This window comes from Gossypium hirsutum, chromosome A09 (genome assembly GCF_007990345.1).
Source record: "Gossypium hirsutum isolate 1008001.06 chromosome A09, Gossypium_hirsutum_v2.1, whole genome shotgun sequence".
Taxonomy (NCBI): Eukaryota; Viridiplantae; Streptophyta; class Magnoliopsida; order Malvales; family Malvaceae; genus Gossypium; species Gossypium hirsutum.
Genome location: NC_053432.1, coordinates 6,061,592 through 6,077,593, shown reverse-complemented (window position 1 = coordinate 6,077,593; position 16,002 = coordinate 6,061,592). Strand labels below are relative to the sequence as shown.

Genomic DNA, 16,002 nt, shown 5'->3' with positions numbered 1-16,002 from the left:
AAATCTCATCTCATTAGGGGCCCTAGAATCTAAAGGGCTCACAATCACTTTGAGAGATGGATTACTAAAAGTAGTAGCTGGGCAACTGACGGTGATGAAAGGCACAAGAAGAAATAACTTGTATTTTTTAAATGGAAGTACAGTTATTGGATCAACATCAACAGTTTCTACAAAAGATGTAGATTCAGAGGCTACCAGATTATGGCATATGCGATTGGGACATGCTGGTGAAAAAGCTTTGCAGACATTGGTGAAGCAAGGCTTATTGAAAGGTGCAAATTCTTGCAAAATGGAATTCTATGAACATTGTGTTCTGGGCAAGCAGAAGAGGGTCAAATTTGGTCCAGCAATTCACAATATGAAAGGAATTCTGGACTACGTTCACAGTGATGTGTGGGGACCTACCAAAGTAGCTTCTTTGGGAGGTATGCACTATTTTGTTACTTTTGTTGATGATTATTCAAGAAAAGTATGGGTGTATCTAATGAAAAGAAAAAGTGAAGTTTTGGATGCATTTCTGAAATGGAAGAAGATGGTGGAGACTCAGACTGGTCGAAAAGTCAAACGACTTCGATCAGATAATGGTACTGAGTACAAAAACGATCCATTTCTACAAGTATGCCAAGATGATGGCATTGTACGACACTTCACTGTTCGGGATACACCACAGCAAAATGGGGTGGCAGAACGAATGAATCGAACTATACTGAAGAAAGTTCGATGTATGTTGTCCAATGCTGGATTGGGCAAAGAATTTTGGGCTGAGGTAGTTACATATGCGTGCCATCTAATTAACCGTTTGCCATCAGCTGCAATAAATGGAAAAACTCCTATGGAGATGTGGACTGGTAAATCTGCTACTGATTATGATTCTTTGCATGTATTTGGTTCCACTGCATATTATCATGTAAAAGAATCTAAGTTAGACCCAAGAGTAAAGAAAGTATTATTCTTGGGTATAACTGATGGAGTAAAAGGATATCGTCTCTGGTGTCCTGATACAAGAAAGATTGTTTTCAGTAGAGATGTGACTTTTGATGAATCAACCATGTTGAAGTACAAGGATTCACAAAAGGATGACAAAACCAGTAGTACTTTGCAGTAGGTGGAGCTTGAAAAGGTTAACGACGATCCAGCTAATTATTGAAGAGGGGAAAATTTATCTTCAGAAGATCAAGACTGCAGATAATCCCGCAGATATGATGACCAAGGTGGTAACAGCAACCAAGTTCGAACATTGTTTGAACTTGATTAATATCCTGCAAGTTTAACAGTTGAAGAAGGCACTATCAAGTATTGTTGTCAAAAGCAGAAAGAATTGTGTGAAGATAAGATTATCGTAATCAAATCTTCAAGGTGGAGATTATTGGAACCCACCATTGTTTGAAAAGTCAAATGGGGTGGGCACCGAAAGTAGAAAGTAATATTGGTTGGCAAGTTGGGTTAAAAGTTGGCATGGGATAATTACAATTTTGGTCCCTAATTGTATAGGGACATTGCAAGTTAATCCTTAAACCTCAACTATAAATAGGCCTAACCATTGCTTGCTTTCTTCATCCCATAATTGCCATTCTCTACTTAAGGCATTATTCTCTCTCTCTATTTGTAAATTTCACTTGTAATTTTTGGAGTGAAATATATTTGGTAGTGCCCGAGGACGTAGGCAAAATTTGCTGAACCTTGTTAAAATTCTGGTGTTCTTTATTATTTGTTTTGCATATTTTGTGAATGTGATTGTAGTGATTTATTATGCTATTAAATTACAATAGAGGGATATTCTGGCTAGGAAAGACTTGGTATTTAAGTGATCTTCGTGATCTACCTCTCTTTCCTGGGAATTGAACTTAGTGTGATTTTTCAGTACAATAATTTTACTCTTTCACACGCTTCCGCGCAACAAATACAACATTGAGCTGCTTAGTTTCTAAAATCAATTTTGGTCTTCATTTCCCACCAACGAAACGTTGAACACATTGTTCATGTACGCGGCCAATAATTTTCATAATAATGCTACAGAAAGGTAATTATTTTTAGTAGTCATAATAATTTTCATAATAACTTTACGGAATATGCTTTCATACTAGATTTTGCTCTTTCCAAAAGTAATCAATAGGAAAATACTGGTTGACCTTCAACTGCACATATAGCCAAATGTTGGATCAAGTCTTTATATATATATGTTTTTACCGGCTCTTTAAAATTGGGAGTAAAGCTTCAATCCTGATCTTAATAGCTATGGCATTCTCCTTTTACACTTTCATTGCTATTTTACTTTTTTTACTCTCTATAATAGTGAGGAGCAGTGAGATTACTAGAGCAACAAATAATGATTCAGAATCTCTTGTAGCTGAGGAAAAAGCATTGATGGAAACTGGGTGGTGGAGTAACTACAGCAACAAAGGTGTTCACCATTGTACATGGCCTGGTGTTAGATGTAGTCCTGCTGGGAGTGTCATCGAGGTTGATCTTAGTGGCCATGGTCTAAATGGGAGTATAACACCTCAAATAGGTGCACTTTCCAAACTCAAGTGCCTCAACCTGTCCTCAAATACTCTTAGAGGTGAGTTACCTTCTTCACTTGGAAACCTTACTCAATTGGCAGTGCTTGATGTTTCTTATAATGAAATTCATTCTATTCCCTTGGAAATTGAGAAGATGGAGAATCTTGTTTCTCTAAATTTGACGAGGAACCTCATTGTTCATATGCCTTCAACTATTGGTCTTTTGACCAATCTCACCCACTTGATTATGACCTCTAATCCATTGCAGAGCATCATCCCTCCCCATATATGGAACCTGAACAAGCTAATGACTCTCCATCTCGGAAACTGCCAGCTCTACGGTTCCATTCCACCAAATATTGGAAAGCTCAAGAGTTTGGTTAATCTCCATCTCTCAAGCAACATGCTTGTTGGTCCAATCCCATCTTCTGTCAACAACTTAACCAATCTTGTATCATTGGTTCTTTATGGAAACCAACTCAATGGATCCATTCCGCAAGAAATTGGGAGGCTAACCAATTTGACTACACTATATCTATCGTCTAATATGCTTCTCGATTTATCAAAATAAAATAAATGGTTCCATTCCACAAGAAATAAGACATCTTGGGAAGTTGTCTCACTTAGATCTTGGTGCCAATAACTTGAGTGGTGAAATCCCTTCGTTTCTAGTTCTTTTACCCAGCTTGAGTCGTTTGTACCTTGACTCAAATCTTTTTGAAGGTTTCATCCCATTAGATATTAGAAAACTAAAGAATTTGACTTTATTGCTTCTCTCTGGTAACAGACTCACTGGCTCAATCCCTTTATCTTTGAGTTATTGACCAATTTGTAGTTGTTGTCCCTTGACAGAAATCTTTTACACGGTTCCATCCCTTATGAAATTGGAAATATGACGAATCTAATAGAGCTACAACTTGATTCCAACCACATTTCCAATTCCACCCCTTCATCTCTACTTCATTTACGCAATTCATTGCATCTACCCATGGCTTCGAATCTTTCGGAAGGTCCTATACCCCATGAAATTGAGAGTTTGAATGCCCTGGGATACTTAGTGTTGGGTATGGGTCCCACTATGTGGGAAACCCATATTTTCTACCACAATGTATTGTCTTTTTTTGGCCTTTTATGTGTGGGATGTGGGCAGCCTTTCTTTTATTATTGAGGCAGAAATTTTGAGAGAGTGAGATTGAAGCTCATCTAGAGAAAGAGAGAAGAGAAAAATCAGTTTTTCAAGCTTGGTGCAGCAGTGATCAACTCTTCCATCGAAGGTTCATCCGTGGTTCGATTGAGCTGATTTTTGGACAGCAGCTAGGCGATAAGGTGTTCTTGACTTTGTACGGTCGGATTTTTCATCCGAGCCTTGTAGCGTCGGAAATACCCATTTTTTAGCAGCTGTATTTTTTTGGTGATGGTCTCTCATTTTTCTCTCTTTTGCTAAAGATTACATATTATTAGCCTTGTTGGAGTTGAATGCTTGTTGTAGGCTTAATATTGTGATCTTGTAGTCAAACATTTGATGATAGTGGAGCTCTTGATCGGACTCTAAAGTCCCGTGGTTTTTACCCTTGATTTAGAGGGGTTTTTCCCGTAAAATTACCGGTGTCTCTATTTATTTTTGTTGTGGTTGCATTAGTTGATTTGTGGTTGATTAAGGTTGCTAGAGAACATATCTTGTGCTATTGTGCTTGCCATAATTTTTTACAAGAGTTATAGGGAGAGAAAGAACACCGGTTGTGATTTCACTTTGTTTCGGTTGTTCGGTTTCTTCCTAACAAACTGGTATCAGAGCTTGGTTATTTTGTCAGATAATTATAGAAATTAAGACGAGCAAGATGATTATGTTGAATGGCACAAATTATCAACTTTGGCGGAATAAAATGAAGGATTTGTTGTTTGTGAAGGCTTTGCATCTTTCGGTCTTTACTTCTCAAAAACCTGATTCAAAAAGTGATGAAGAATGGGAATTTGAGCATCAACAAGTGTGTGGCTTTATTCGAAAATTTGTTGAAGAAAATGTTTACAACTGCATTGATCAGGAGACACATACTCAAACATTGTGGGAGAAGCTTGAAAGCTTGTATGCTTCGAGGTTGGGCAATAACAAGTTGTTTTTGCTGAAGAAAATGATGGCGTTGAAATACAAAGAAGGAATGTCTATAGCTGACCACGTTAGTGAATTTCAGAGTGTGATGAATCAGTTGCTTGGTATGGGTGTCAAATTTGATGACGAGATTTTAGGACTTTGGTTGCTTGCTACTCTACAAGACTCTTGGGAGACCTTTTGGGTCTCGCTCATTAATTCTGCCCCACAGGGTATTATTACTTTGGATTTGGCTAAGAGTGATGTGTTAAATGAAGAGGTTAGAAGAAGATCCCAGGGTTCTATATCACAGTCCGAGGTGTTGGTTATTGAGAACAGGGGGAGGAACAGAGACAAAGATGGAAAGGGTAGAGATAAAAGCCAAAGCAAGTCAAGATCGAGATACAAGAATCTTGAGTGTCATCATTGTGGTAAGAAATGTCAAATCAAGAAATATTGCTTCAAGTGGAAGAAAGAGAATAAAGGTGGTGGTGATAAACACGATCGGAATGACGATGAAAAATTCGAGCGTGTTGCTACTGTTACTCGTGAAGATCTGTTAGTTATTTGTGATGAGAATTTGGTCAACCTAGTATGCGACGAGACTAGTTGGGCAATTGATACTGGTGCATCACTTCATGTCACATCGAGGAAGGTATTCTTCACATCTTATACTCCTGGTGATTTTGGGGTATTGAAGATGGGTAATGACGGTTTGGTTTCGGTTATTGGTATGGGAGATGTTAGCTTGGTGAGTAACAATGGAACAAAGTTAACTCTCAAGGATGTCAAACATGCACTGGATATCCGTTTGAATTTGATTTCTGCAGGAAAGCTTGATGATGAGGGATTCTGTAACACCTTCAGTGAGGGGCAGTGGAAGTTGACTAAAGGCTCCTTGGTTGTGGCTCGAGGAAAGAATAGCTCAAATTTGTACTTGATGCAAGCTTTGACTTCTCGAGAGACGGTGAATGTGACAGTGAATGACAACTCAACTGAGTTGTGGCATAAACGACTCAGTCACATGAGTGAGAAGGGGCTTAACTGTTTAGCGAAGAAGAATCAACTTTCGGGTTTAAAGAATGCTACACTGAAGAATTGTGCTCATTGTCTAGCAGGAAAACAGAGAAGAGTTTCATTTAGAAGCCATCCTTCTCATAGAAAATCAAAGTTGCTAGAGTTGGTCCATTCAGATATTTGTGGTTCGATAAAAGTAAGATCACATGGTGGTGCACTTTACTTTGTGACTTTCATTGATGATTGTTCAAGAAAGCTATGGGTTTACACTTTGAAGTCTAAAAATCAAGTCTTTGAGGTGTTTAAACAGTTTCAAGCATCAGTTGAAAGAGAAACAGGGAAGAAGTTGAAGTGCATTCGTACTGATAATGGTGGCGAGTACACAGGGTCGTTTCATGAGTGTTGTCTACGACAGGGAATCAGACATCAGAGAACACCACCAAAGACTCCACAGTTAAATGGGTTAGCTGAAAGAATGAACCGAACATTGATTGAGAGAGTCAGATGTTTATTGTCAGATGCAAAGTTACCAAGATCGTTTTGGGCTGAAGCTTTAAATACAGTGACACATGTGATAAATCTGTCTCCTAGTGTTCCTTTGAAAGGTGATGTGCCAGATAGAGTTTGGTTTGGTAAAGACATGTCATATGATCACCTACGTGTGTTCGGTTGTAAAGCATTTATTCATGTTCCAAAGGATGAAAGATCCAAGTTGGATGCCAAGGCTCGACAATGCATTTTTATTGGCTATGGTCTAGATGGTGAGTTTGGTTATAGACTCTATGATCCAGTTCAGAAGAAACTCGTGAGAAGCAGAGATGTTGTCTTCATTGAGGATTAGACCATTGATGACATTGATAAGACGGAGAAAGTGGATTCACAAGGTAGTGGTGACTTGATCGATGTGAATCCGGTTCCTCTAGACTCTTCACTAGATCCTATCCAGGATAGTGTGCATGATGATGTTAGTGGTGACCATCAGACTATAGGTGACTTTGATACTCCCATGGATGATATTGTGAATGATCAACAACATGCACCTATAGCTCTATCAGCAGTTCCACTTTGAAGGTCTTCCAGAGATCGACGATCTTCTGTCAGGTATTCTCCTGATGAATATGTTCTTTTGACTGACGGAGGAGAACCTGAATGTTATGAAGAGGCTATGGAGAGTGAATGCAAAGATCAGTGGGTTGAAGCGATGAAAGACGAACTTTAATCCTTGCATGAGAACCATACCTTTGAATTGGTGAAACTGCCTAAGGGCAAAAGAGCTTTGAAGAATCGATGGGTTTACAGGTTGAAGCAAGAAGAGAAGTCTTCATCTCCACGATACAAAGCTAGATTGGTTGTCAAGGGTTATACTCAGAAAAAGGGGGTTGATTTTGAAGAAATATTTTCTCCGGTTGTGAAGATGTCCTCTATAAGTACTATACTGAGTTTGGCAGCTTGTTATGACTTAGAGGTTGAACAAATGGATCTGAAAACTGCTTTTCTTCATGGTGACTTGGAAGAAGAGCTTTACATGGAGCAGCCAGAGGGTTTTGTTGCACAAGGGAAAGAGGACAATGTGTGCAGATTGAAGAAGAGCTTGTATGGTTTGAAGCAAGCTCCAAGGCAATGGTACAAGAAGTTTGAGTCTGTTATGGGGGAGCAAGGCTACAAGAAGACTACTTCTGATCATTGTGTATTTGTTAAGAGATTCTCTGGTGATGATTTTATTATTCTTTTGCTCTATGTTGATGATATGCTTATTGTTGGTCAGAATGCTTCTAGAATTGAGAAGTTGAAACAAGAGTTGAGTAAATCCTTTGCAATAAAGGATTTGGGGCCAGCAAAGCAAATTCTTAGCATAAGATTGACACGTGATAGAAAGGCCAAGAAATTATGGTTATCACAAGAGAGGTACATTGAGAAAGTACTTCAAAGGTTTAGTATGGACAAAGCTAAAGCGGTGAATACTCCATTTTCTATGCACTTTAGATTGAGTGTTAAGCATAGTCCTTCCACAGAAAAGGAGAAGGAAGAGATGCAGAAAATTCCTTACTCTTCAACCGTGGGTAGTTTAATGTACGCAATGGTTTGCACGAGACCAGACTTGGCTTATGCCGAGAGCATTGGAATGCAGTGAAGTGGATTATGAGATATCTTCGTGGCACTTCCAACATGAAACTTTGTTTCAGCAATGAGAAACCTGTTCTTGTTGGGTATACAGATTCAGACATGGCTGGTGACATTGACTCGAGGAGATCTACTTCAGGTTACTTAATCACTTATGCAGAGGGAGTTGTGGCATGGCAATCGAGACTGCAAAAGTGTGTTGCATTGTCCACCACCGAATCAGAGTTCATTGCAGCAACCGAAGCGTGTAAGGAGATGCTTTGGATGAAGACGTTTGTGCATGAGCTTGGTTTTACTCAGGAGAAGTATGTCCTGTATTGTGATAGCCAGAGTGCTATTCATCTTGGTAAGAACTCAACTTTTCATGCTAGATCTAAGCATATTGATGTGAGGTACCATTGGATACGAGATGTTCTTGAAGCTAAGTTGTTAGAGCTTGAGAAGATACACACTAATGATAATGGTGCTGATATGTTGACGAAGGCCTTACCAAGAGGAAAGTTTGAAGCATGTTGTTTGACCTCCGGCATGGAGGCATTCCCCACATAGTTGGAGGGGGTGATTTGTTGGGTATGGGTCCCATTATGTAGGAAACCCATATTTTCTGCCACAATGTATTGTCTTTTTTTGGCTTTTTATGTGTGGGATGTGGGCAGCCTTTCTTTTATTATTGAGACAGAAATTTTGAGAGAGTGAGATTGAAGCTCATCCAGAGAAAGAGAGAAGAGAAAATCAGTTTTTCAAGCTTGGTGCAGCAGTGATCAACGCTTCGATCGAAGGTTCATCCGTGGTTCGATTGAGTTGATTTTTGGACAGCAGCTAGGCGATAAGGTGTTCTTGACTTTGTACGGCTGAATTTTTCATCCGAGCCTTGTAGCGTCGGAAATACCCATTTTTCAGCAGCTGCATTTTTTTGGTGATGTTCTCTCATTTTTCTCTCTTTTGCTAAAGATTACATATTATTAGCCTTGTTGGAGTTGAATGCTTGTTGTAGGCTTGAAATTGTGATCTTGTAGTCGAACATTTGATAATAGTGGAGCTCTTGATCAGACTCTAAAGTCCCGTGGTTTTTACCCTTGATTTAGAGGGGTTTTCCACGTAAAATTACCGGTGTCTCTATTTATTTTTGTTGTGGTTGCGTTAGTTGATTTGTGGTTGATTAAGGTTGCTGAGAACATATCTTGTGCTATTGTGCTTGTCATAATTTTTGACAAGAGTTATAGGGAGAGTGTGCTTTCGCTTTGTTTCGGTTGTTCGGTTTCTTCCCAACACTTAGATCTCTCAGACAACAAATTGAGTGGCCCCCTTCCATCTCAGATTGGTAATTTGTCAACTTTTAGTATACTTAAATTTGGAAAACAATAACTTGAGTGGAAGGATTCCCCTGCGAATTGGTGGCTTATGCCTAAACCAGCTTGATCTAAGCCATAACATCATTAGTGGAGATATACCTTCTCAACTCAATTCCCAAAACATTGATCTTAGCCATAACCTTTTCCAAGGAGTGATACCTTCCCAATTTGGGAATTTAACTCATTTAAGCATCTTAGATCTCAGTTGGAATAATCTAACGGGCACGATTCCCGAATTTCTATTTTTTGTGGGGAACCTCAATTTGTCATTTAATTCACTGAGGGGTCAAATTCCATATGGATTATTGCATTTTGCACCCGAGACATTTACAGGCAACAAGGATTTATGTGGTTCCATTCAAGGCTTCCGTCCTTGCCCTTCATCTCCAAATGTAAACCGAGAAAGAAATAGCAAAGTAGTGAAGCAGAATCTACCTATTGTTATTCTTGTTCCAACTTCATTATTTTTTGTCTCGACTTTTGTGTTGGTGATATTCATCCTGTTTCGACGATATAGAGCTAAAGCTTTGAAACCTGATCCAAGTCCAACCAAAAATGGAGATTTATTCTCTATTTGGAACTTCGATGGAAAGATTGCTTTTGAAGACATCATCAAAGGCACAGAGGATTTTGATATCAAATATTGCATTGGAACGGGTGGTTATGGCAGTGTTTACAGAGCAATCTTACCAAGTGGCAAAGTTGTTGCATTGAAAAAACTCCACCGATTGGAAGCTGAGCAACCGGCTTATGATACAAGTTTCCGAAATGAGATCAAGTTTTTAACAGAAATACGACACAAGAACATTGTCAAGCTCCACGGATTTTGTCTCCACAATCGTTGCATGTTCTTGATTTATGAATATATGGAAAAGGGAAGCTTGTTTTATATCTTGAGCATTGATGAGGAAGCTGTGGAATTGGATTGGACCAAAAGAGTGAACATTGTCAAAGGTGTCTCACATGCTCTATCTTACATGCATTATGATTGCAACCCTCCAATTGTTCATCGAGACATCTCAAGTAATAACATTTTGTTGAACTCTGAATTGGAAGCTTTTATTGCTGATTTTGGAACTTCAAGACTTCTTGATCCTAATTCATCTAATCGAACTGTAATTGTTGGCACGGACGGATATATTGCCCCAGGTTCTATACATTCACTCTCTTTTTTCCCTTTTTATTTAGCTTCATTCATTCTTAGTTTGTACTGATTATTTGTTTTGAATTACATATTATTCAAAACAAATGGGAAAAGCAAAATTAGCAAAGATCAAATGTAAATAAAATTTTTGTTTTAACTTAAGATTAAAGAATTCAAATGCAATTACACATGCACCTACAATTGACTGCACAATATAAATTCACATCTATTTTTAACTATTCTTTTTTGCTTTAATTACAGAACTTGCTTATTCATTAGTTGTGACTGAAAAATGTGATGTATATAGCTTTGGAGTGTTGGCATTGGAAATATTGATGGGAAAGCATCCTGGTGAATTGTTGTCAACACTAACATCATCGTCATCGCCATCTAGTATCCAAAATGTCATGTTAAATGAAGTTTTGGACCCTCGATTATCACCCCCAAGAAGTCGAAAAATGGCAGGAGACATCGCTTTTGTTGCTGTGATTGCTTTCGCATGCTTACGGGCCAAACCCAAAGCTCGACCAACAATGAAATCAGTGTCTCAAGAATTCCTACACATCAAGTCTCCAATTTTAGTGCCTGTCCATGAAATATCTCTTATCGAGCTTAAGAACCATGAGATGCTTACGAGCGGTGAAAGTTACAAATAATTAGTATTTGATTTGATTCTACAGTTTTAAGACGATATGAATATCATATTCTTCTAAATATCTATTGGAGTATGCCCTAATACAGTGATTGTATTAACATATTTTTACCTAGTTTATTAAAAGACATTTTCATAATTACTTTCAATATTTATTTATGTGTTAAATAAATTGTATAATGATGAAGACCTAGGAATATTGATATGATCATTCTTAAATATCCTTAGGCAAGTATTATTGTGGTATTAGACAACAATAATGTATTGAGACTAATATGTGCTTGGTTGATGACGAGTGTTATGGATATGTGATATCAAGTCAACATATAAGTATATGTTAGAGGTAATTATCATGGATTGACTCACAATAAAAATGATTCTTGGATTATTATGTAATAGTCACGTTATTTCTCATTAAGAATTGCAAGTATGATCTTAGACTTCTCGTAGAAAATGATAAAGTAATTTTATTTTATTAAAAAATTAAAATAAATTATCAATTCTTTTATAAAATGAGATATTCAAAATTTTCACGTATGTATCTTTTATCCAGAACTATCCAAAAAAATATAAAAGATTATATTAAAAAGATTAAAACTAAAAAATAAATATTTTTTAATATTATTATCTACTTTTATAAAATAAAATAATTATATTTATTAATTTACTGAAAATTTTTCTAATATAAATTCAAGTAGTTTTATTAACTTGTGTTAAGAAATCACCAAAGACTTACTTAAAATGTAATATATTGGATAAATTAAAATTTAGTTTTTATACATTTTGTTTATTTTATATAAATTTTATTTGTTTGACTTAGACATCGCATAGATTTCATTCTTTCCCAATTTAAAAAATAATTAAACTATTCAATATATTTTGTTAAAATAACATTTTTATCAATACTCTTGTTGCTCTATAATTGCATCTGCCCCAACATTAATTCCAATGCAATAGTGATACGAGGAAATGTATGATAATGATGCTTTTTTAAAGAAAGAGCACAGTATTTTCGTAATCACATGATGGTGAAATCCGTCGAACCAACAGTTTTTGTTCTAACTGATTGATTTGATTTATTAAATAAATTATTAAAAATTTTATAAAAATTAAAAATAAAAAAATTTTAGTTCAATCAGTTCAATCGACTCTTAATTTAATTCAATCGGTCTGTATTGATTCACATGTCAATCATTCTAATCTGTTAATCAAACCAACAACATGATCAGTTTTTGATACAATCAGTCAATTTAGTCTTATTCAACCAACATTCCTTACATATGGTTCATCTCCAATCACTTCATTTTAATGGTAGAATTTTTAGTAAGATTATTTCAACACTTTTACCATTGATAATATAAAGAATAAAAAGAAGATATATAAATAATTAAAAATAATCAATCCATTTATAAGAGAGGTCCGTTGGATTGATCTTTTTAAAAGTGACCGATCTTAAAGAATAACCCATCTTTATTAAGAAGATTGTTTAAATTTGTTATAGGCCTATACGTACTAGATAATATACAAACTAGGAGAAGATTGTTAGTATCAGTTTCATGTTTCAGCTGCTGCTTCAGTTGCATCTTTGCTTTGCAATTGGGTTATTATGCAATTTGTCATAATCAAAATGTCTTCGACTCTGTGGTAAAGATCCTGCAAATGCCTGAAGTTTTTTTTGAATTGCACAACTCAACGTATGTGTCCATCTCGAATTTTACTTTTGCAGTTAATAAAGTTAATTACAATTGAATCAGCAATTGATTGGCAAATTCAACAAACTCTCGTACACCATCGTTGCTATAATATCCTTTTCACTCTCTACAACGGTATGTTCTCCGAAATTAATTGCAATGCATTTGTAATATGAGAAAATGTATCCCTTAAGTAAAGACTAAGCCAAAGGTGGTTGGACCAGAGACAATGATGTTGTGAGTTCATATTCCATGGAAAAAATTGGAAGACAAATACAATTGACTTTTCCACTTACATATATATCCACTACCTTGTTTCTTCCTACATGTTAATTATTATTTTTCCCCTAAGAAAAAAAGTAGCTACTTTTATACAAGAATGGCTGATTTCTGATCACTTAAGGGTAGAATTTCTACTAAGATTATTTCACTATTACCTATTAGTAATATAAATAATTAATTAATAATAATTAATTAATTAAAAATGAATATTTTTAAGAAGAATCAATTTTGATTTTTAAAGGATTGACCCTTCTAAAGAATAATCCATCTTTATTAGGATCTTCATTTATTACCTGCTTAGAAACTTCAACGTAGAAACACAGAACATCCGCTACAACTTCCAGTTTACTCCTCAAAGACGAAGACAATTCAATAGCATAATACTAATCAATTTGAGTGAGACATTGACTAAAGGCCTCAAATATCTCCTATTTCAATGCTTCTTCATGAAATATCTCTTATCCAGATTAAGAACCATGAGATGCTTATGAGCAGTGAAAGTTCAAATAAATAGTAGTTGATTTGGTTCTGCATTTTTAACAAGATATGAATATCATATCCTCCTAAATATCTATTGGAGTATACCCACATATCTATCGTATGATCATTGTAATAACATATTTTTACCTAGAAGACATTTTCATTATTTTTTTCAATATTTATTTATGTGTTAAATAAGTTGTATAATGATAAATGTTGGAAAAATTGTAATTTTTGGGAACTTTGAGGCGTATTCTCAATTGATAAAGGTGGAGAGTTAATCATAAAATTATGATTTTATATTCTACTCCATGAGATATGCTCAAAATGGTTGAGTGATGAATGAGAATTTGATGTTCAAAGTAAGCTACTTGTGAATATTTGTTGATGAAATGAAAATCTTAGATCCCACATTGGTGTGAGATATGTATATATATATATGAGAACCCACTTAAAAGGTGATTGAATGACTAAGCTTGAAACATTGTCTCATGTGCAGGGGGATGTAGATCCAAACCCATCGGGGTTGGCGCACACTCACACGATATGGGCGACGCAAAATGTCTAAATCGATTGAGCCTAAGATGGGCTTGCGGATATTTTAGCCCAACACGAAATTTATTGATTTGATTTTAATCAAATGGATTTCATTGCTCCTTAAATATAGATTTTGTATCTTTATTCATGATTATTTTCCAAAATTCCTCCATATTGAATGCCTATAAAAGACTAAGAATTCTTCAGATTTTTTTCCTAAATTACACTCTCTCGCATCGAGTTTATTTTCCTCTAAAAAATTTTACTCTTTTTCTCTTCATATTTTCCTTCGGTGATAGAAAAAGGCAACATTTGTTCGTTGATCACTGTAGAGGTTCTACTGCTTCAATCATCGGGTTGTTGTATCCTGGGAGACAGTCGACCAATGTTTCTCCAAGTACTATAGGAGTGGCCAAATCTATATTAAGGAAACTGTGTAAAAAAAAGCCTCAACATCTAGTAAAACTCAATTCTTCTTTTCGATTTTTGGTTTTTGGTATGTTATTTATTGGTTTTTCATATCTAATAATTTAAATATAAATTATTAAATTTATATTTTATTTTTATATAAATATTTGTTTATTTTTATTTATATATTATGTTATCTAACGTGTTTTGTCCAACAATAAAGACATAAGAATATTGATAGTGTAACAGCCCGATTTAGACCCTAGTCGGAACAGTGGTTTCGGGACCACAAATCCAAAGTCGTAAAATTATTTTAATATTATTTTTGGTGGTTAGAATATATTATTTTCTATGTGTGAAAGTTCCGTGAAGTAATATTATTGTTTGAATGTTTAATTACGAAAAAGGACTAAATCGCGTAACGCGTAAAAGTAGAGTTCTATTGTTTAAATGTAGTATATGGTTATTATATTAAAAATGAGAGTCCTTGCATGTCAATTAGACCTTAATGGCATAGAAGAAGTTGTTAGTTTGGTATTGTTGAAATTTTTAAGGTTTAATAAGGTTAAAATCGTAAATAAGTAATTATGTTATAAAATTAATAACAGAAAGCCAAATTCTTCATTTTCATTCACGCATGGCCAAAATTTTGAGGAAGAAGAAACAAAAATAGGGCTTTACATTCGGCTAGCTTAATTCTTCAATTAAGGTATGGTTTTAGCTCAATTTTTAATAATTTTTACATTATTGAGATCGTTGCTTCGTGTTTTAGCTAACTCGTACCTTAGATTTTGAAATTTTTAAAGGTTCGACATGTTACCATTGATGAATGTTTGAGTAAATTGATGGTTGTTGATGAATTATAGAAGTTTGATGATAGTTAAAATAGTTGTATAAAGTGATTTTTTGATAATAATGCAAAATAGGTATTAAATTGTGAAATTTTAAAATGTGATGGCTAAAACGGTGAAATAAGGAAATATTTGGGCTTCTAGGAGTCCCTAAGAAATTCAACTAAGCTTGAGTTGGCCGTAAATTGAATGAATTTCATTTTACAAGCTTAAGGACTAAATTATAAAAATTGGAAAAGTATAGGGGTAAATGTGTAAATTTTCCAAAATATGAATTGTGGACTAAATTGAGTAGATTGAATGCTAAATGGGTTAAATTTGATAACATTTAGATCAAGAAAAGCCGAGATCAGACTTAGATCATGGAAAGAACAAAGTCGCGGAATAGTCGACTAATCTCGTCATTTTTGCGTCCGAGGTAAGTTCGTATGTGATGAACTTATTTAAACATTGTATTTAAATGCTTTGAGATTGCATGAATTGAATGTTTGAGAATATTGAGTTATTTCGAATGATTCGACAAAGAATCATTATGGAATCTTCAAAGACTCGTTGATAAGAGATAAAGATTTCGACTATGGTTTTGATGTTGGAAAGTCCCGGTTGAACCTTAGGAATAGTTTAGGATGCTAGTGACATGTCATTAAGGTATTGATATCAACACTTCAGGTGCGAGTTGCCTTGAGTAGGCTTCGGGCCATGGTATAGCCATTTCGGATGTTATCTTGAATTGGCTTCGGGCCATGGTATAGATACTCCGAGCGAAGTTACCTTGAGTTGGCTTTGGGCCATGGTATAGGTACTTCAGTGATAGGTTACTTTGAGTTGGCTTCGGGCCATGGTATAGGTACCTATGGTATGAAACTCTTGAGTATCCGAC

At 35.5% G+C, this 16,002-nt stretch overlaps 2 protein-coding genes across 2 annotated transcripts; both read left to right on the top strand.

Moving 5' to 3' along the window:
* Positions 1 to 2,235: 2,235 nt before the first annotated feature.
* On the top strand, positions 2,236 to 3,072 carry LOC107889880 (probable leucine-rich repeat receptor-like protein kinase At1g35710). The gene has a single exon (XM_016814426.2). It carries the CDS (start codon positions 2,236 to 2,238, stop codon positions 3,070 to 3,072), a length of 837 nt encoding a protein of 278 aa, XP_016669915.2.
* A 321-nt stretch (positions 3,073 to 3,393) lies between these two features.
* LOC107889881 (MDIS1-interacting receptor like kinase 2-like) lies at positions 3,394 to 10,877 on the top strand. The gene is made up of 3 exons (XM_016814427.2): positions 3,394 to 3,565; positions 9,066 to 10,226; positions 10,483 to 10,877. The coding sequence occupies exons 1-3, from the start codon at positions 3,394 to 3,396 to the stop codon at positions 10,875 to 10,877; spliced, it is 1,728 nt and encodes a 575-aa protein (XP_016669916.1).
* Positions 10,878 to 16,002: the final 5,125 nt, after the last annotated feature.